The sequence below is a fragment of the Pinus tabuliformis genome, chromosome 8, assembly GCF_031772625.1.
Source record: "Pinus tabuliformis cultivar Carrire ecotype Pingquan chromosome 8, CPIR1, whole genome shotgun sequence".
Classification (NCBI taxonomy): Eukaryota; Viridiplantae; Streptophyta; class Pinopsida; order Pinales; family Pinaceae; genus Pinus; species Pinus tabuliformis.
In genome coordinates this window covers 1,743,083,524-1,743,105,277 of record NC_142294.1, presented here as the reverse complement: position 1 = coordinate 1,743,105,277, position 21,754 = coordinate 1,743,083,524, and the positions used below count along the sequence as shown (strand labels likewise).

General features: G+C 34.9%; 1 protein-coding gene and 1 pseudogene across 3 annotated transcripts; one reads left to right on the top strand and one right to left on the bottom strand.

The window, feature by feature from the left end:
- The first annotated feature begins 1,603 nt into the window (after positions 1–1,603).
- LOC149243073 (AUGMIN subunit 5-like) lies at positions 1,604–17,036 on the top strand (annotated as a pseudogene). Its single transcript, XR_016246685.1, has 6 exons — positions 1,604–2,644; positions 7,151–7,697; positions 14,740–14,805; positions 16,326–16,409; positions 16,567–16,724; positions 16,845–17,036. The product of XR_016246685.1 is annotated as an AUGMIN subunit 5-like (transcript).
- On the bottom strand, positions 2,838–5,208 carry LOC149243074 (protein DETOXIFICATION 27-like). Of its 2 annotated transcripts, none has more exons than XM_089374405.1 (5): positions 4,367–5,208; positions 4,181–4,246; positions 4,032–4,088; positions 3,658–3,896; positions 2,838–2,986 (listed from the first exon to the last, which is right to left on the bottom strand). In XM_089374405.1, the coding sequence occupies exons 1-5, from the start codon at positions 4,900–4,902 to the stop codon at positions 2,910–2,912; spliced, it is 975 nt and encodes a 324-aa protein (XP_089230531.1). In that variant the 5' UTR covers positions 4,903–5,208; the 3' UTR covers positions 2,838–2,909. The 2 variants fall into 2 exon arrangements, with proteins under 2 accessions (XP_089230531.1, XP_089230530.1); XM_089374404.1 differs by having other exon boundaries at positions 4,181–4,267; positions 4,367–5,203.
- Positions 17,037–21,754: the final 4,718 nt, after the last annotated feature.

The window sequence follows — 21,754 nt, the reverse complement described above, 5'->3', positions numbered from 1 at the left end:
GTTAAAATTTGAGAAAAATATTTATACCTAATAAAATTTAATCTCTTTTAATGTATGAAAAATCTAAATTAATATTAAACTGCACTAATAAATATAATATTACAACAAGTTATTAAAATTTTCTCTACATTACCCTTCTTAATTAATTAATAAATAACATATTATTTTTGAAATAATTAATATCTTATAATTCCTACCTATTTTTCCACCTTTTCTTCTTCTTACACATGCATAATAACTTTTTTTTGTCTATAATTATTTTAACAAATCTATACTATTTGATGGAAAGAATTGGATAATAGAATGAATATATATATATATATATATATAAACTGTTGTTATTCGATACATATAGGTATATGTATAGATTTAATTTAAGTTCTTAATTATATATAAGAATAAAGTATACTACTTTTTAAAAGTATATGATTTTTTTAGTAAGTGGCCTCAAAGATAATTTATATAGAATAATGGGATTTTTTTTAGCATATATAAATCAAGTTTAAATTTAATTTTTTCTCATAAAATGAAATTTAAAACAACTTTTATGTGATTGACATCAATTTTGTTACGTTTGTATTTATTAAGGGGTCTCACTATTTGTAAAGCGCCAAAAATTGTATAAGTAGAATAGAAATATACTCCATTATGAATCACTACCAAGTTATTAAAGATGGGATGGTTTTTCGAAAATATAATAGTGTGTTTATATTTCTAGAAGAATGAAACATGCCTCCATTAAAATACAAATCTAAGTTGTGACATATTTTTACATTTTTGAAAAATTCATAAAAACAAAACATTTCTACATGTTCCTTTGTGAGTCCATCTCACACAATATCTATCATTTAAAAGGTTTGCTAAACATTTGTAAATGTCTTTGCAATTTCCTCTATATGTAATTTTATTTTTCAAAATTTTCAAATTGTTTAGGTTTATTATAAATTGTTGGTGAGTAAGTTAATCAAAAACCCTAAAAGAAATTGATAATCAATGTTAGTAGGGTCCTCTCACTATTCAAAACTTGGTCGTGGTGAAGCAATTCCCTCCCAAGTCTTGCATGAGTGTGAAATAACCCAAAACATCAAAAGTTCACATAAAATTCAGATGGATAAAAACTCCAAGTTTTTGTATTATTTGATTCCAACAATTACTGGGGGGTTTCTACAAATTTTGATAACTCCTATTACAACTACAGGTTCCATAGGATCACTATAAGCAACCATATCATTTTAAAAAATTTACATAAACTTGGTACTTGGTATTGAGAAAAATTATATTGTTGTTCTCATAATAAGGAAATCTCTTTATGATATCCTAGAATATTTTTTCAATCGATTGAGTATATAATGAAGACATGCATTTATCGTAGATTGTACATGTTTTTCTAAAACTACTACCCCTCAATGACAATTTTTAGAAATGTGACCATTATTACTTTAATAATATGTATCAAATTTATAATGCACATTGTTTTTTGGAACTGACAAAACCCATTATAATTACGCCGTAAGGCGTTTCCCTCTGAAATCAACTCCCTTAAACGCCTTTCTGTCTTAATGTTAACCGTCAGATCTATTGTTAGACGATTCAAGAATTATCCGCCCGTATGTCTACCCACTTGGTCTGTCGTGCACACACAAATAGCCAGTTTGTTACAGAGGAGGGCCGGGGCAAATGCCTTTGCACAGGATTTATCAACGCAGTGGCAGGGAAAAGCACGAAGCCAGGGTTTGAGATACGATGAAGAAAATTCCGATCCGGCCGATGGATTGAAGGTTTGAGTCCATGGGACTCTCAACTTTCTCATCTCACCCCAGCAGCCATCGCAGCTGCAATTGGACACAGAGCAATTCTCTTGGTTTAGGGTTTCCAGTTTTGACTAGGTCTTCAATTCGGGACAGTTTGGTACCAAATCTAGGCGGAACCGACATTTTTACATCCGGGGTCGAGCTTCACTGCCTTACCAAGCAGGCATGATCAAATTTCCGAGGGCATTTGCAGTAAATTGAGCTCACTTTCGACCAGTTTTATCCAAAGATTGTAGTGTTTAAGCTATGCAGACTCCAGGCGGTTCCGTTCCTCAGCCGGAGGCTATATTGGAATGGTTACAGCAGGAAATGGGGTACAGACCGCATGGCCGATATTTATCTTCCAACAAACCCCTGCCATCGCCGGAAAATCTGAAGAAAATATGCAGGGGAAATATGTTACCCATTTGGAATTTCCTATTGCAGAGAGTAAGGTCCGAGAAAACAGTGGAGAAAATTAAGAGAAACATTCTCGTGCACGACAGCCCTAGCATTGCAGTCGGTCTCCAAGAAGGAGCCGAGGCAGCAGCAAAAAACTTAAATGTGAAGGAGGAGGAAGTTAAAGGCAAAAGCAGGAAGAGATATGACGAAAGAAGCAAAGGAAAGGTGGCCGAGGTTGCCAAAGCTAAAGAGCCTCTGGAAAAAGGACACGCTTCTGAAGCCTATGAGACCTGAGAGAGGGCTCTGAGAGAACGAGGTGCAACTGAGAAAGAGGTAGAAAGACTACGCCACGTCCTTTAGCGGCAGAGGAAGGAATTGAAGGGACAGATGCTTGAAGCTTCCAGGGAAGAAGCTGAACGCAAAAGAATGCTCGATGAGAAATCAAATTATAGGTACAGATTTAAAATTTATTGTGTTGTTGATTCATTTCTAAAATCAGACTAGGTTTCGTTACCTTGTTCTATGAGAACATTACATTATTCAAGTTAGTTTCTTGGTTAATTTCTGTCACTTCTGAAAAGTCTCTGTATCAAATTAGTTTTGTGGATCTTGCAGCTTGTTTACATTAAGCTATTCTGTTAAATATTAGGAATATCCTGGTTTCGAATATGCTAATTAATGCGATATGTTCAGAAGGGCCTTGACACTATGATCTTTTTAAGCTCCAATGAAGTAGTAACAGCCAATGTTGATCCACGCAACATAAGATTGCCACCCTGATCCAACAGCTACCCCTGAAAACCGTTTCAAACCAGAAATGCACATTCAGTCTTAACCTCTAATTTACTTGCTATTGGTCCATATCATTAAATATTCCAAATCTCATATATTAATTTTAACCTGATCATTTAAATGATCAGAAGTTTGCATCTGTTTTTGTTTTTTATTTTAGTTTTTCCCCTTCTGAGCTTAATAGATGCAGGATTAATTTTTTTCCAGGTCTAAGCTTAATAGATCCCAGATTAAATTTATCTTTGTTAATAGATTTGATGGCATACTTTTACATCAATGCACCAAAAGAATGGAGCTTCTTTCGGATGTAAGAGATTTTCAACTTTTCATTGAGTTTGACAGAGTTCTGTCCGATCAGTTTTATTCTCACAACTTTTAATTTTTTAAGTATTCAGAAGTTTGCATTTGATTTATTTGATCCCTTTCTGAACTTAAACCTTTGGTGATGAAACGGTTCTTTATTAGGAACTATAATGACATCCAGGCATGTTTACATTATTGCACCAAACAGAATAAGTGTGGTCTTAAATGGAAGAGATTTCAACTTTTCATTAAGTTGGATATAAATAAATTCTAGTAGATCAATTTTAACCTCAAATCTCACATATCAATTTTAATCTCCTACTCTGAAAAATTGGCAAAGTGGAGTCAACGAGAAAAGCAAGTGCATTGCCTGAAAGTACTGGCTGAACACTGTTGAAGAGAATAGTAAACGCCAGCAAAATCGCCATTCTAGAAACCGTGTCTCTGATGACAGAACTGCTTGTGAACAACAGAGCAAAATCCTGGCGGAAGACCACAATGAGAACCCAAAATACAACACCTATTGCACTTGATGTAGTTGCAGAGACAATTATTGCAAATTTGGCTCCCCTGCCATTTCCAGCTCCTAGCTCATTGGCAATCCTCACTCTGCAAGAATCAACTTCAAATTACACCTAAGTCTAAATTAAATAGATAATACTATAACAGACAAAAAGAAACCCATTCAAATTCTTAAAAAAAGGACATTAGGTGCCATCCAAAATAATAGTACACTGAGCATACCCAACTGCAACAAAGAATCCAAGGGGTATCATCATCTCCCAGCCATTGATGTTCATGCTGAAAGGAACGAAGTTCAAGTCTCAAAATATTAGAATGTGAATTTAATTACCATGCATCATTCTAATAAGAAACAGAGAAGCAGGTTTTACCAGATAGAAAGGGAATCCACTGCAACTTGAGGATCTGTTAGTTTCCCTGTGAGGAGGACCAGCACCCTGTAATACCAATTCTCTAAACTGAAGATAAAACAAATAATGTGAGCTCCTTTTGCGCTGAAATTAGAATCAATCAAATAGGAATCCTTTCAAGAGTGAGTTGTGGTGTGTTCAACTAACCATAGCATCACACCAGATGCGACGGAGAGCTTGAGAAAAGGCCACAAGTCTCTGAATGCTTTTCTGGAAAGCCCAGTCCACGTATGGGGACAACCTCCACAAGTAACATAAAGAAATTGACCAATTGCAGGCACCCACCACGCTAAATCCAATGTAATGGCTGCTCCCACAAGTCCCATTTCCAATTTAACGATAAAAAGCCAGGTTAGGACAATATGAAGCACCAATGAAGCTACAGAAAGCCAGGCAATGACCATGTTTTTCAACTGTGACTGCAGGTATCTCTGAATCGGAAACATAAATACAAATGCAAAGTGCTGAGGAATGAACCAGATTGAAACTGATCCGGATAGTTCAGCAATATCATCTGGCTGACCCATCAACTTGAGAAGGGGGGTGGCAAATATATAAATTGGTAGGAGGAGGACTGCAACAACAAAAAGCACAATCCAAGAGCGTTGCATATATACTCCCAGCATGTGGTATTGCTTAGCTCCGTAAGCTTGACCGCACAGAGTTTCCAGGGCACTGCCCATGCCTAACTGCCATTAAAACACAAGTTGAAACTACATCAGCAATAGGGGCCATGATGGCATAGCTGATTTACTTGCGTTTAATGTCAAAGTGATCACTTTCAAATTTTGACCTTCAAACTGTTAGAATTGGATACAGTCCGGAGTCGCTATATTAAATTTCCTTGTGCGGATTAGAATTTGAAGAGATAATTTTCGAAGAACCTTTTTTTCTACCGCGAAATTGATAACTATATGTGTGAACAGAGCGATCTATCTCTATCTTTTTTTTGGCACTGCTGCCTTGAAAATTGTCATATAATGTACTTGCTCGGCCAGGTATTCTTTTTTTCCCCTGAATAAAATAAAATTGGTATAGATAATTTTAGAAGGATAGTTTGAGTGGTTGGGCGCACAAAAATACAATATCGCAATGATGTTTCAATGATATTAAAAATATATAAAACCTAAAATTAATATCTTAATGGCTTTATAAGATTATAATGATACTTTGATTTTCTTTTATCACTTTCATATTTACGCCGTAAGGCGTTTCCCTCTGAAATCAACTCCCTTAAACGCCTTTCTGTCTTAATGTTAACCGTCAGATCTATTGTTAGACGATTCAACCATTATCTGCCATCCAATTATCCGCCCGTATGTCTACCCACTTGGTCTGTCGTGCACACACAAATAGCCAGTTTGTTACAGAGGAGGGCCGGGGCAAATGCCTTTGCATAGGATTTATCAACGCAGTGGCAGGGAAAAGCACGAAGCCAGGGTTTGAGATACGATGAAGAAAATTCCGATCTGGCCGATGGATTGAAGGTTTGAGTCCATGGGACTCTCAACTTTCTCATCTCACCCCAGCAGCCATCGCAGCTGCAATTGGACACAGAGCAATTCTCTTGGTTTAGGGTTTCCAGCTTTGACTAGGTCTTCAATTCGGGACAGTTTGGTACCAAATCTAGGCGGAACCGACATTTTTACATCCGGGGTCGAGCTTCACTGCCTTACCAAGCAGGCATGATCGAATTTCCGAGGGCATTTGCAGTAAATTGAGCTCACTTTCGACCAGTTTTATCCAAAGATTGTAGTGTTTAAGCTATGCAGACTCCAGGCGGTTCCGTTCCTCAGCCGGAGGCTATATTGGAATGGTTACAGCAGGAAATGGGGTACAGACCGCATGGCCGATATTTATCTTCCAACAAACCCCTGCCATCGCCGGAAAATCTGAAGAAAATATGCAGGGGAAATATGTTACCCGTTTGGAATTTCCTATTGCAGAGAGTAAGGTCCGAGAAAACAGTGGAGAAAATTAAGAGAAACATTCTCGTGCACGACAGCCCTAGCATCGCAGTCGGTCTCCAAGAAGGAGATGAGGCAGCAGCAAAAACCTTAAATGTGAAGGAGGAGGAAGTTAAAGGCAAAAGCAGGAAGAGATATGACGAAAGAAGCAAAGGAAAGGTGGCCGAGGTTGCCAAAGCTAAAGAGCCTCTGGAAAAAAGGACACGCTTCTGAAGCCTATGAGATCTGAGAGAGGGCTCTGAGAGAACGAGGTGCAACTGAGAAAGAGGTAGAAAGACTACGCCACGTCCTTTAGCGGCAGAGGAAGGAATTGAAGGGACAGATGCTTGAAGCTTCCAGGGAAGAAGCTGAACGCAAAAGAATGCTCGATGAGAAATCAAATTATAGGTACAGATTTAAAATTTATTGTGTTGTTGATTCATTTCTAAAATCAGACTAGGTTTCGTTACCTTGTTCTATGAGAACATTACATTATTCAAGTTAGTTTCTTGGTTAATTTCTGTCACTTCTGAAAAGTCTCTGTATCAAATTAGTTTTGTGGATCTTGCAGCTTGTTTACATTAAGCTATTCTGTTAAATATTAGGAATATCCTGGTTTCGAATATGCTAATTAATGCGATATGTTCAGAAGGGCCTTGACACTATGATCTTTTTAAGCTCCCTAATGATAAATACGGAATAAACGAACTGATTATACCCGATCCCAGAGTTACTCATTATGCTCCAAAATTCCTGATGTAATATATCACAGGGAATGATCTATTACTCGTAAGGCAGTGTGTGGCTAAATTTCATTTTGTCAAACAGGAATAATTTCATGCAATAACATTGAAATCAAGTTTAACTAGATAATATATACTGTGAAGAACATTAAGGAACTTCGCTCAAATTTTAAAATTATTTCTAAAGTTTTCATTGAAGTATCGCTTTTTGACTGTTATTTTTTCTTCTTCTTTTGTATTAGGCATAAGCAGGTAATGCTTGAAGCTTATGACCAGCGATGTGAAGAAACATGCAAGAATTTTTGCAGAATATCAGCGACGACTATATCGTTATGTTGATCAAGCAAGGGATGCACAGCGAGTGAGGGTTGGCAGTGGGCAAGATGCAACCCCTGACATTCTGCGTGCCCGTAACGAGCAGGATACAGTTTATGCCACAATTAAGGGCAACAAGCCAGCGGATGGTCTCATTCTTATTGAAACAGCACAGGAAAGGAGCATTAGAAAGGCATGTGAATCACTTGCAGCTCATCTCATTGAAAGAATACAGAACACTTTTCCGGCTTATGATGGGGGTGGTGTTCAGGGACATGCACATCTAGATGCTGAGAAGCTAGTTATTGATTTGGATGGGGAAATACCAAATGATGTGAAGGATCTTGCTCTAAATTTGCTCAGGAGTCCTCCACAATTGCTACGTGCAATTACTACATATACTGCTCGAATTGTCAATCTGATAAACCGAGAGACGGAGAAAATTGATGTCAGGACTGATGCTGAACGTCTGAGGTATTTGATTATTGCTTTGCCTTCTCCATTAGCTTTAATTTTGATTTACCAACAATGATATGAAAGCAGATATCGGTATTTCCATTATTGTATGATCACAATCTTGTTTTTGAAATAATAGCTGATCAATTGTCTGTTATTATATTTATAAAATGCCTTCCTTAAATACAATAGAAGTATTGGAAGTGCCTCAATACCATGGAACCCATCCCTCCTCTCCCCCTCCACTGAGAAATTGCTTTTGGAAACCACTCATCAAAATTTCGTGGGCATTTTCCAACAATGAACTTTAGGTGCAGTTTCCAGGAAATTGAAGGAGAATTTCAAAATTCCAAACAATGGGGTTTTTGAAAAATTGCCTCAATTAGATGAGACACGAGATTTTTTTTTAAATTGTCAACAGTTTGGGAGATTTTGTTGGTTTTCTAAAGGGTATATACTCGGTTTTTGGCATGGCCAAGTTTTGCAAAACAACTAATCCTTTATTTGAAGGTTGGTTGTTGGGTGCATGTTTCCTTCATGGCTTGGAATTAGAAGCTTTGATATCATGAAAATGCTTTTTCAGATCTGGGTGCATCTTCTACCAGAGTTTTAGAAGTCACTGGTTTTGATATTCAAGAGAAGATTATTCATAACTCTTTTGTATTCATTCAGTTTTATTCATCGCATACATAGCTTAATAATTTTGGCTCTGAGCACATTCTAAAAGCAAATATCTTGAGTCTGCTAACCAATTGCATTTGTTATAAAGGGAATTTCCAAGATCTTGGTCCAGTTTCCGACTAACATTTGAGAATGTTGAAGTTCTGTCTATATCAAATCTTGGGGTATCGTGTAGATCTAGTATAAGACGATAGCAGATCAATAGTTATTATAAATCGTAAACCCCCTCTGTGTGTTCGATGTTTAACAAAGGGAGTGAAAAAAACTATTGGTGATGTGGCAGCAACAGGTTCATAGTAGCACCCCCTTGACAGTTTTCAATACCATGGAACCCATCCCTCCTCTCCACCTCCACCGAGAAATTGCTTTTGGAAACCACTCATCAAAATTTCGTGGGCATTTTCCAACAATGAACTTTAGGTGCAGTTTCCAGGAAATTGAAGGAGAATTTCAAAATTCCAAACAATGGGGTTTTTGAAAAATGGCCTCAATTAGATGAGACACGAGAATTTTTTTAAAATTGTCGACAGTTTGGGAGATTTTGTTGGTTTTCTAAAGGGTATATACTCAGTTTTTGGCATGGCCGAGTTTTGCAAAACAACTGATCCTTTATTTGAAGGTTGGTTGTTGGGTGCATGTTTCCTGGCTTGGAATTAGAAGCTTTGATATCATGAAAATGCTTTTTCAGATCTGGGTGCATCTTCTACCAGAGTTTTAGAAGTCACTGGTTTTGATATCCAAGAGAAGATTATTCATAACTCTTTTGTATTCATTCAATTTTATTCATCGCATGCATAGCTTAATAATTCTGGCTCTGATCACATTCTAATAGCAAATATCTTGAGTCTGCTAACCTATTGCATTTGTTATAAAGGGAATTTCCAAGATCTTGGTCCAGTTTCCAACTAACATTTGAGAATGTTGAAGTTCTGTCTATATCAAATCTTGGGGTATCGTGTAGATCTAGTATAAGACGATAGCAGATTGATAGTTATTATAAATCGTGAACTGCCTCTATGTGTTCGATGTTTAACAAAGGGAGTGAAAAAAACTATTGGTGATGTGGCAGCAGCAGGTTCATAGTAGCATCCCCTTGACAGTTTTCAATACCATGGAACCCATCCCTCCTCTCCCCCTCCACCGAGAAATTGCTTTTGGAAACCACTCATCAAAATTTCGTGGGCATTTTCCAACAATGAACTTTAGGTGCAGTTTCCAGGAAATTGAAGGAGAATTTCAAAATTCCAAACAATGGGGTTTTTGAAAAATGGCCTCAATTAGATGAGACACGAGATTTTTTTTAAAATTGTCAACAGTTTGGGAGATTTTGTTGGTTTTCTAAAGGGTATATACTCAGTTTTTGGCATGGCCAAGTTTTGCACACTGATCCTTTATTTGAAGGTTGGTTGTTGGGTGCATGTTTCCTTCATGGCTTCGAATTAGAAGTTGATATCATGAAAATGCTTTTTCAGATCTGGGTGCATCTTCTACCAGAGTTTTAGAAGTCACTAGTTTTGATATTCAAGAGAAGATTATTCATAACTCTTTTGTATTCATTCAGTTTTATTCATCGCATGCATAGCTTAATAATTTTGGCTCTGAGCACATTCTAGTAGCAAATATCTTGAGTCTGCTAACCAATTGCATTTGTTATAAAGGGAATTCGAAGATCTTGGTCGAGTTTCCGACTAACATTTGAGAATGTTGAAGTTCTGTCTATATCAAATCTTGGGGTATCGTGTAGATCTAGTATAAGACGATAGCAGATCGATAGTTATTATAAATCATGAACCCCCTCTATGTGTTCGATGTTTAACAAAGGGAGTGAAAAAAACTATTGGTGATGTGGCAGCAGCAGGTTCATAGTAGAACCCCCTTGACAGTTTTCAATACCATGGAACCCATCCCTCCTCTCCCCCTCCACTGAGAAATTGCTTTTGGAAACCACTCATCAAAATTTCGTGGGCATTTTCCAACAATGAACTTTAGGTGCAGTTTCCAGGAAATTGAAGGGGAATTTCAAAATTCCAAACAATGGGGTTTTTGAAAAATGGCCTCAATTAGATGAGACACGAGAATTTTTTTAAAATTGTCAACAGTTTGGGAGATTTTGTTGGTTTTCTAAAGGGTATATACTCAGTTTTTGGCATGGCCGAGTTTTGCAAAACAACTGATCCTTTATTTGAAGGTTGGTTGTTGGGTGCATGTTTCCTTCGTGGCTTGGAATTAGAAGCTTTGATATCATGCAAATGCTTTTTCAGATCTGGGTGCATCTTCTACCAGAGTTTTAGAAGTCACTGGTTTTGATATTCAAGAGAAGATTATTCATAACTCTTTTGTATTCATTCAGTTTTATTCATCGCATTGTTAGTCACAGAAACGGAACATCAAGAACCTCATGTCTTTGATGAAATTTTTGTTATGATCTTAATGAGCTTATTTATGGTGTTTTAAATCAGAGAAATGAAATCTAAGAACCTGATGCTTTTGATTTCAATGCGGATAGATGAAATGCACATCTACTCCCTTCTGCATCAGCATCATAGAAAGAAAGCATTCCTTTTACAAATACGTCCCAATTCTCTATTTTAAGTTTCAGGGGAATGGGTTTGTGGGGGATACATTGGGGATTATCCTCTTCTTTATTTTGGGTTCCCACTCTGCCCCAAGTTTTGAGCAAGGTGCCCATTCTATCTACCACTTGCCCTATCCCGGAGGCAAAACTTTTTAAAAATTCCAATAGATAGAAGGTGCGGAACACCTGGTTCAAACCATGATAAATCAGATTTGTTTCAGAAATATCACTGTTGTCTATATTCTGTGTGTTGATTTCTTGCCTGCAAATTTGAATCTGTTGTAAATATTCCTGAAAATCTCTACAGTTATAACTCGAACCCTCACGTTCTCCGCGGCATTCAGCGCCTTCACGAACAAGGTCATCTGGCTGATCGTCATTTCTTTTTTCTTTGCACGAGGCTTTGTGAAGACAGGGTTAGGTGATCGAATCGCCACATAGCCTGGTATGCATTCCTTTTCCAAATACGTCCCAATTCTGTGTTTTAAGTTTCAGGGGAATGGGTCTGTGGGGGATACATTGGGGATTCTCCTGTTCTTTATTTTGGGTTCCCACTCTGCCCCTAGTTTTGAGGAAGGTGCCCATTCTGTCTACCACTTGGCTTATCCTGGAGGCAAAACTTTTTAAAAATTCCAATAGATAGAAGGTGCGGAACACCTTGTTCAAACCATGATAAATCAGATTTGTTTCAAAAATATCATTGTTGTCTATATTCTGTGTGTTGATTTCTTGCTTGCAAATTTGAATCTGTTGTAAATATTCCTGAAAATCTTCGTAGTTATAACTCGAACCCTCACGTTCTCTGCGGCATTTAGCGCCTTTACGAACGAGGTCATCTGGCTGATCGTCATTTCTTTTTTCTTTGCGCGAGGCTTTGTGAAGATAGGTTTAGGCGATCGAATCGCCACATATTTTGTCAAATGGCTGGGGAAGAGCACTCTAGGGCTTTCCTACGAGTTAACTATAAGCGAAGCTCTCATTGCCCTAGCAATGCCCAGTACGACTGCTAGAGCCGGGGGAGTGTTCTTGCCCATTATCCAGTCCTTGTCTCTCTCCGGAGGTAGTTTGCCCAACGATAAGTCGTCGAAGAGACTCGGTTCCTATCTCATTCAGTCACAATTCCAGGTAATTATTTTCGTTGCGTATGATATTTTGGAGCATAGTGATGGCATTTTCAATCACAAAAACACACTGTTTAAAACGGGATGCTTTCTATTAAATTTTGATTTTGATTTTAATGAGCTTTATTATGGTGTTTTCTATCACAGCAACGAAACCTTAACATCCCCATGCTTTTGATTTTGATCTAATTAACTTAATTATAGCATTTTCAATAACAAAAACCAAATCTTGCATTTGATTAAAGTATGGTTTTGATCTTAATGAGCTTAGTTATACCATTTTCAATCACAGAAATAGAATCTCAAAACCCCACTTTTGATTAAATTTTGATTTTGATCTTATTGAGCTTAATTATGGCGTTTTTAATCACAGAAACAAAATCTTTTTCTATTAAATTTTGATTTTCATTCCAATGAGCTTAATTATGGCATTTCCAACCACAGAAACGGAATCAAACACTTGTTGTTGTTTCCGTTTTGATTTTGATCTTAATGAGCTTCATTATGGCGTTTTCAATCACAGGAATGGAACTTTAAGAATCCCATGTCTTTTATTAAACTCTAATTTTTGATCTTAATGAGATTAGTTATGGCGATTACAGGCATAGAAACTAAATTTCAAGAATCTGAATTTTAATCTTGATCTTAATGAGTTTAATTACGGTGTTTTTGATCACAGAAACCAAATCTCAAGAACACCCGAGGTTGATTTTTATCTTAGTGAGCTTCATTATGGCATTGTCAGTCATAGAAACGGAACATCAAGAACCTCATGTCTTTGATGAAATATTTGTTTTGATCTTAATGAGCTTATTTATGGTGTTTTAAATCAGAGAAACGAAATCTAAGAACCTAAACAGAACATCAAGAACCTCATGTCTTTGATGAAATATTTGTTTTGATCTTAATGAGCTTATTTATGGTGTTTTAAATCAGAGAAACGAAATCTAAGAACCTGATGCTTTTGATTTCAATGCGGACACACGACATGCACATCTACTCCCTTCTGCATCAACATCATAGAAAGAAAATCTTAAAACCCGATTATTTTTTATTATAACAACCAGATATTTTTATTTGTATTAAATTTGATATTTGATTCTGGGAGAATAGGCTCCTTTGAAACAGTTGTAACGTAAAGTTTATTTCAATTACCTTTGAGGCTTCATTCTTAATGAGTTCCGTTATGTTGCTTTCAATCACAGAAGAGGCTCTTTTGAAACAATTGCAATGTAAGTTTTATCTCAATTACCTTTGAGGCTTCATTCTTAATGAGTTTCGTTATGTCACTTTCAATCAAAGAAGAGATTTAAAAGACTCGACATTTTGTTTAAAATTATTTTGGAATAGGCTCTTTCGAAATAAATTGGTCTTTTTGCAACAAAGAAAACTTACAATAAGGATATGACTTGTGCGTCCAATTTTCTTGACTTTGAATGGTTCTTCATGCCTTTCTTAACTTTCAGACATCTTTGTTTCTTTCAATTTTTCCTCTATTGCTTCGAATACTATATTTTGGAAGAGGTTGTGCATCAAACAATGTTATTATCACCTCACATTTATGATATGCCATATTCAGTAAGTTACTAATGGCATCAGAATTTGGATGTTAAGGTTGGTAAGTTGTGATTGTGGCAATATTTTAGGATTCTGTGTGAAAATTTCTTGAGCTCATACTAGCATAAGAGCACCTGATTCACTCACTCATTGATCTCAAGTTAACTCCACCATTATCTCTGCCTTATTTAAACTTATATGAAGACATTGACATTATGAAAATGCTTGCGGACAACAATCTCTTGATATTGCATGCTATCTTTCCCTTTGCCTTTGACAATGTAGTATATTCTGTTAGTTGATTTCTTGCTTATAATTATTATATTATGTTAAATACCATTACTGTATTGTGCATTGGTTGTGCATCAAACAATGTTATTATCACCTCACATTTATGATATACCATATTCAATAAGTTACTAATGGCATCAGAATTTGGATGTTAAGGTTGGTAAGTTGTGATTGTGGCAATATTTTAGGATTCTGCGTGAAAATTTCTGGAGCTCATGTCATGATTCTGGAGGCACTTTAAAAACAGTTATTGCAAGTGATTCCAATGCTTATTTTCCTTGAAAATTCAGGACTATTCGGGGGCCATGTTGGAGTTTCAGATTTCAATTAACAAGTTATTGAAAAACTGGAAATACTAATCTATAAGAATACTTGGTACAACCCACTGTTATCTGTCTAATTATGTAGTCTGAAACAACATCATTCATCAACAAAGGGATTTGTGCATCATATAAAAATGTCAGTTATTTATTTATAGAATAATCGGAAATGATGAATGTAGGCTTTGTTTCTGGGTGATTCAACCTTCAGGGACATTTCTGGACAAGGAAAATGGAAATGATAGAAAATCCTCTGCCATCAAACTGGAAATTGATTCTTTGATTGTTGATATCCTACCTGCAAATTTGAATCTGTTGTAAAAATACAAGGAACTGAAGCCATCTCTATTATCAACATTTTGCTGCTTTGTTTTGAATCCATGACTATATACCATTCAAACGAGTGATAGAACTTGTCGTTTAGTAGCAAGGATAAGTAACAAGACTGATTTAGTTAAAGCTTTGTTCAATTTCTCAGTCAGTCAAATGTTGATGCACTCATTGGATGAATGCAGGCTTTGTTTCTGGGCGGTTCAACTTTCAGGGACATTTCTGGACGTTTCTGGACTACTTCATCTCCGGTAACAGCCTTAATCTCCTTTCTGAGTTTTTGTTTAATTTCTATTTCATCCATGGACCATGATAGAAAATCCTCTGCCATCAAATTGCAAATTGATTCTTTGACTGTTGATATCCTGCCTGCAAATTTGAATCTATTGTAAATATTCCTAAAAATATATCGACCTCCCTTTAAACACGGTCAACTATGCCACCTATTATGCAAAGGTCCTTTTATCGATTCCTAGCAGTTTCAAATCTTGATATTGGTTTGTTAGAACTGGAAAAAATACATTGAATATATAACCTGATTTCAATAGGTAAAAGAACACCACAACAGGACTTTCAAAATTCATACATTTCAATATATCGTGGACATACTTTTCCATTATAACCAAAAGAAAGAATATACAAATGATGAATTTTGTTCTGATCTGATTTGTTTTTTGCACAGCAATAAAAATGAGTAGAAAAAAAAGTCTGACAGTAGTTAACACTATCTTACAAATTTTAGTCAGCTAGTGGTGATCAACCATTAAAACCAACAAAAAGAACAAGAAAACTCTGACAAAATTCTCATTATCTGCCTCCAAAATGCACACATGTCTTGACCTGCTAAGACCTAGTCTTGAATACTCATATCGGATTGATAGCCTTTGAGATTTTAATACCTTGGATACCTTGGATTTTATTTGTATGGAAGTGTTTGTTTGGATTTATTTAGAATGGAGTTGTGCTGAATGCAACTGTCATTTCGTGCTAAATTTCTTGATGTCTTCCTTATTCTCAGGCATTAATACTCAAAATATACAATGAAACTATTAGAGATCTTTTGGTTACCACTAAATTTGGTAGTGTAGATGGACCTGGTTCTAACCTTGCAACCTAACATTTGATCCCTTCTGAGAGGCCTTGCCCTCTTTTCCAATTTGGGTAAGGAATAACAATCTCCCTCGTTATTCTTAGAATAAGGATTCCATCCATGCAATTAGTGGGTGCCTGGGAATATCTGTCTTAATCCTCGAAGTACATTTCCAACTACCTTTCCAACTTTGCAAGCATTTATGTGAAAGTGGTTTTTGGGCTTTGGTCTCCTAAAGGAAATCAGGGAATCGTTTTAGATGTTGATGGAATAATCTAGACCCAAAATCCAAATTATGTAGGATTGATCTCAAGTTAACTCCACCATTATCTCTACCTTATTTAAACTTATATGAAGACATTGACATTATGAACACTGACTTAGCCTTTGGAATTAAATTGGCTAGGGAATCATGTGGTTTGGTGAAGGAAATGCTTGCATCTCTTGATATTGCATGCGATCTTTCCCTTTACCTTTGACAATGTACTATATTCTGTTAGTTGGTTTCTTGCTTATAAATATTATATTATGTTAAAAACCATTACTGTATTGTGCATTGGCTGTGCATCAAACAATGTTATTATCACCTCACATTTATGATATAGCATATTCAGTAAGTTACTAATGGCATCAGAAATTGGATGTTAAGGTTGGTAAGTTGTGATTGTGGCAATATTTTAGGATTCTGTGTGAAAATTTCTGGAGCCCCGTTCAATGCCACCTCCAGATAATCTGCTCCAACCCATACTTTAACAACACCAAAAGGTTTCCTCTATTTACTTAGCTCATTCTATTTCATAGCATACCTTTCATATCTTTCAACAACAACCAAATTTAATCATTATTAATAATTATGCAAATATTAGAATGTCCTTATATTATCTATACATCTCATTCTAATATTTTCTTTCTTTTGCAACAGGACATATGGACTCAGAAAAAGCACACCTATGCAACTACGAGAAGAATAGCAAGCAAGAAATATGCGTCTCCAACTACGCATAAATCTCCAATGGTGTTCAGTATGCCATCATTCACCATGCATCTTCCACTAACAATATATAAATCCCCATGGCAAAGGTAACTTCATTTCCATTCATTCCAAATTCATTTTAACACAACTCACCTACAAAGTATTACTAATAAATTTCCACAACTGATTTACATATTACAACTTCTAACAAAATATACATTTTGCAGGTTCATCACTGCTTCTTCAGGTCTTCGATGCCTCCAACAAGTTTTGATACAACTTCAAATATGGAATGACAAGAACAATGCTCTTTAGAATATTATATTCACTATTTGTATTTTCCATTTGAAACTTGAAAAAGGATGTTTCAAGATCAAATGCCATTTTGATAGTTTGTCTTCACAACCGATTCATTATCAATGGGTTTTAACATATTTTGTTAACAAAATCAATTTATTTCAATGAATATAATACATGTTTTCAATATGTCTTCATATTAATTAAATTTCCCGTTTGAATAATGATTTCTTAAATAACCCTATCCAAATCAATATGGATACCCAATTCTTGTTCGCGTTTCGCGTGAATTCATTCCTTTACCTTCACCTTCAACTACGCAATTTTAATCCAGATGCGATGGTGTCTAAACAAGTTCAATGGATATTTAAGACTACTTGCATTCCATTTCGTAGCCACTTTAACCCCCAAATACGCCTTTCGACATGGCTTCCTCAAATTGAAACTCAAATACATCGACCCTTGCTTTCAAAAAAGCCCATTCACATTTCAATATTTTTCCACAAACTATGCCTTACGGCGTTTCCTTTGCAACATTAGGTGCAAATGCTAGTTTAGTTTTCCAGTGAAAAGAAAGAGAATTACCACTAGCTTTTATTTTAGAAGTGTAAATTAACTCATGTGGAAGAGATTGAGGGCCGTTTAAACGTCGAATTCTCTTACGCAGCCTGCTATGGGGTTGATTTTGAATTTACAACGCCCACCCAAAAAGAGCCTATTTGCATAACAGAGGAAAAGATGGAGCTGACGAAATCGAATACAAAACAGTCTGATGACTTTTCTAGTTCTCTTGCAGCCAGGAGGGCAGTAAGGAGTTATGTGGTGGACAGTATAGGAAATGTAGTTATGGGAGATTGGGCTGGAATTTGGAGCACTTGGAAGTAGTCTTCATGTAGTTTCTTTCCCTGAAATAAGAGACCCAACTGCTATTAGACCGGGAGAGTATGGCAACGGATAAGCTTTGCTTGGTATTTACCGATAAGTATGACGCATTAACTCTTTCTATGTCGGTTATTTGTATTTCATTTATGAAACTGTATGTCGGTTATTTGTATTTCATCTATGGCTTCAATTTGCATTTGCAAGATTTGTGAACGAACACGCTGTCCTTTTGAAAAATTGAAGCCTTTTCATGTTATCCAAGTTGCAAGTAACTAGGAATGGATGCTCACAATGAGAATTTAAACCTTCTTTACAACTCAATTATTTTTTGAATGCTGTAGAGATGTTTTATACAAAAAGTGATGTCACATAAAGCATCCATATTCATTGGAGTGGATACTTGAAGAAAGGGAACAATGGAAAAACTATAAGAGAGAGAATTCCAAATATTTTTGAACTGCCATATTTCCAAATGGTGTGCTACGGTATGGAACTTTGAATCCCACCTTTCACAAATGTGGCATCTAGGTTGTGGTGAGTTAGAAACGTTGTTTTATGAGAATGATACCAGTGATTTAATGTATAATATTTTTTGAACCCATGTTTTGTTGGGATTTTGATTTAATTTAAATTTGCATTATATGTTATAAATAAAGAATTTTATTAAATTTGTTGTTTTAATGATAGTAAAATAAATATTTAAGTTTATAAAATATGAATTTTTTAATATCTTATTTTTAAAATAAAATGAAACACATATTAAAATAAATTATCTAGTGCTACCAAGCCGAGCAAATAGTAAAAACAATGTCTTCCGTAAGTAGCAATGCACCACAACTCTTAACTTAAAGGAAAAACAATTGAAATTGACACAAGTGATCAGGTTATATTACAAAAGGAAAAATTGAGGATAATGATGATATTATCTTTGAAGAAACATATAAGGAATTAACTAAACAAGTCTAAGGATTATTGAAAAACACTTAGCTGAAGGAACCCACTACTCTTGCTATGAATGTTGCGACAAGTGTGATTGCTTAGAAATTAATAAAAGGAAAGGGGAGAGAGATGGTAGTTTTAGATACAGAGGTTAAAGCTACCACCCTGTCAATTATAATGGTTATTCTCAATATTACACCCATATTTGAAGAAATTTCAAGTCCTAGTTTTTTGTCTTTAGCTCATTTTGATCAAATCAACTTTAACGTGACTGTTGTTTAGCATTAACCTAAAGTTGGAAATGAGCTTATTGGTTTGAGAACAAATTTTGTAAAAATTATGTATTTAAATGATTGAGAACAACTTTTGTCAAATGTATTTAAATCAAGTAAATGCTAGTAGTATGGTGGAATGACACAAAAGGACTAGAGAGATGGTGGCCAAGAGGCTAATTGAATCTAGTGTTAAAAAATTACAATCTATTTTGGATAGAGTGGAAGCACAATTGAACAATGCTAAAGTGAAAGTTAAAACTAAAGAAAATAGAATTAAAGAGGTCGAGAACCCGATAATCATCTTTTAATGTTCTCAAAAAGATGGAAATGCTATCTAGAAATTATTGGAATCTAAAGATAAAGAAATCTGCGACCTAATAGAAACTTTCAAACCCTCAAGTTTTAGTTCTTAGATCTAATTATAACTTACTAACACAAAGAAGAAGAAAAAAATTACAAGATCTATAGAGAAGCATTAATGTAAAACAATCACAATTGAAATATTTGCAAGAGAAGAAAGTAAAATAAATCAATGAATTCAAATTTTAGCAGAAACAATATTGGGAGAAAATAAATCAATAAGGGAAAGATCGACTCTACTCTTAAACAAGATCGAATTGGAGATAAGAGTTCAAATAAACTAAAATTCTTTGAGTTAAAAGGTTACTAAATTGGAAGGACAAATAAAAAATCTGAAGCACGAAGAATAGAAACGGTAGGAAAATTGGACTACAAAAGTTAATAAAAGAAGAATAATGTTATTGAAGGAGTTCAGTCTATCCATAGGTTAAATGAAGAAGAATTGAAATCTTTAAGAAAATTCATAGAATTTGAAACATTACGAATAACCACATTAATTGATGCGAAGGCAAAAATATGGGTTGTGATAAATGAGAAGATTGTGATGATTATCCTTTATGTGGATATATTACATCATTGGGAAATAGTTATTATATTTAATGCCTCTATAGAAATGAGAAATGTGGTGCATGTTGTTGCTGAAAGGTTGAAATAAGTTGATCATATTATACCTCTAAATTCCACTGAGAAAAAATGTTTAAAGTTTTTGATATTCTTAGCAGACCAGAATGTGTTTAATCATTACTATAGATGAAATGGAAGCTGAAATTGTTAGAGGGAAGAACATTATTATTGAGTTTAAAACAAATTTGGGGTATATCTAAAGGATAGGAATACCGGTTGGCTTATATTAGATGAACAGTTTCAAGACTCACTTAGAAATTCCCAAGAAAATCAGTGATGTATTCTAGCAACCAACAAGGAATCCATCTCATGACAATGGCTAGAAAATAGTTTATGTAGAAATTTCAATGTATTGACTCTCCTAGATAAAATAATTCATCACTTTCCTAGCAGCCCATGTAAACTCATTCATCACTTTCCTAGCAGCCCATGTAAACTCAAGTCTAAAATTGATGTTACTTATTTAAAATTTAAAAAGTAGAAGTTGATTTATCCTTCATCACTTTCCTAGCAGCCCATGTAAACTCAATTCTGAAATTGATGTTACTTATTTAAAATTTAAAAAGTAGAAGTTGATTTATCCAACCAATTCAGATAAAGACAAATGCATCGAGCTAAGGTGATATACATTAGAAATATTTAGTCTCATCCAAACTATGCAAGGTGAAGAACCTGTAATTCCACTACAGTGAGTGATAGAACAAATTAGAAGAAGAGGAAACTTATGTAGTTTTCATGTGACCTAAAATGGGAAGTTTCCACACAGCATAACATTGAAGGATGATACACCAGCAAGAGGACTTGATGAAAAGTAATTAAAATAAGTAGAAAATCACATCATAATAATAAATGATTATTTAAAGAGAATTATGTAATGTGATGTTTTGATTAAGAAATTATTACTAAGGAAGTTATTTTCAAAATGGTTTAAAAACACGATCATTATACCTTGAAAGGGTGAATTTTAATCTAATATGAAACTTTAATTTAGAAGGCATTATTCACATGTTGATTTTGCTTGTTTGATCATGGAGGTGTGAGTATTTTCCTTATGTATCTATAATCATTAATGCTTTATTAACGTGTTTTGTGTCTTTATTCTCTTTTCATTTATTCTCGTTTAAGTGAAAGTTTTGATGGTTTGACACATTCAAAACATTAAGTTGCTTCATAAATACTTTTAGGAATAATTTTTCTTATATATACATTATCCAAGAGAATTTGAGTTAACCATGTCAATAATTCTATTTTAGTGTGAATTTATACGAATACATGATATCATGTAATTTTACTGTGATATATACGAATACATGATATCATGTAATTTTACTGTGATATATATATATATATATATATATATATATATATATTAGACAACCCAAAAGTGTTTTCGTCTTTCTTTTATTTATTTTATATTTTATTTTGATTTTGATTTTAATCTTAAGACACTCAATTATTACTTTTAGAGAATTCTTTCCACAAAACACATTCCAATTCTTCCAATTTTTCACGTCAAGATGTTTTGAACCACTTAGTGTGATTCATGACAAATGTTATGCAACCATTTCACACAAAAGATAGATCAACAACTTAAAAATTATCCTCTTCACGGGGGAAACCTCCCTTACATTTCTTAAATGAACCATTCTTGGATGATACAAATGACAATACCCCCTTTGTATATATAGGATTCTAATGGGTCAAAATATAATCAGAGACTATAATGTAAGGGCGCAACAATAAGAATAGTGGGTTTCTAT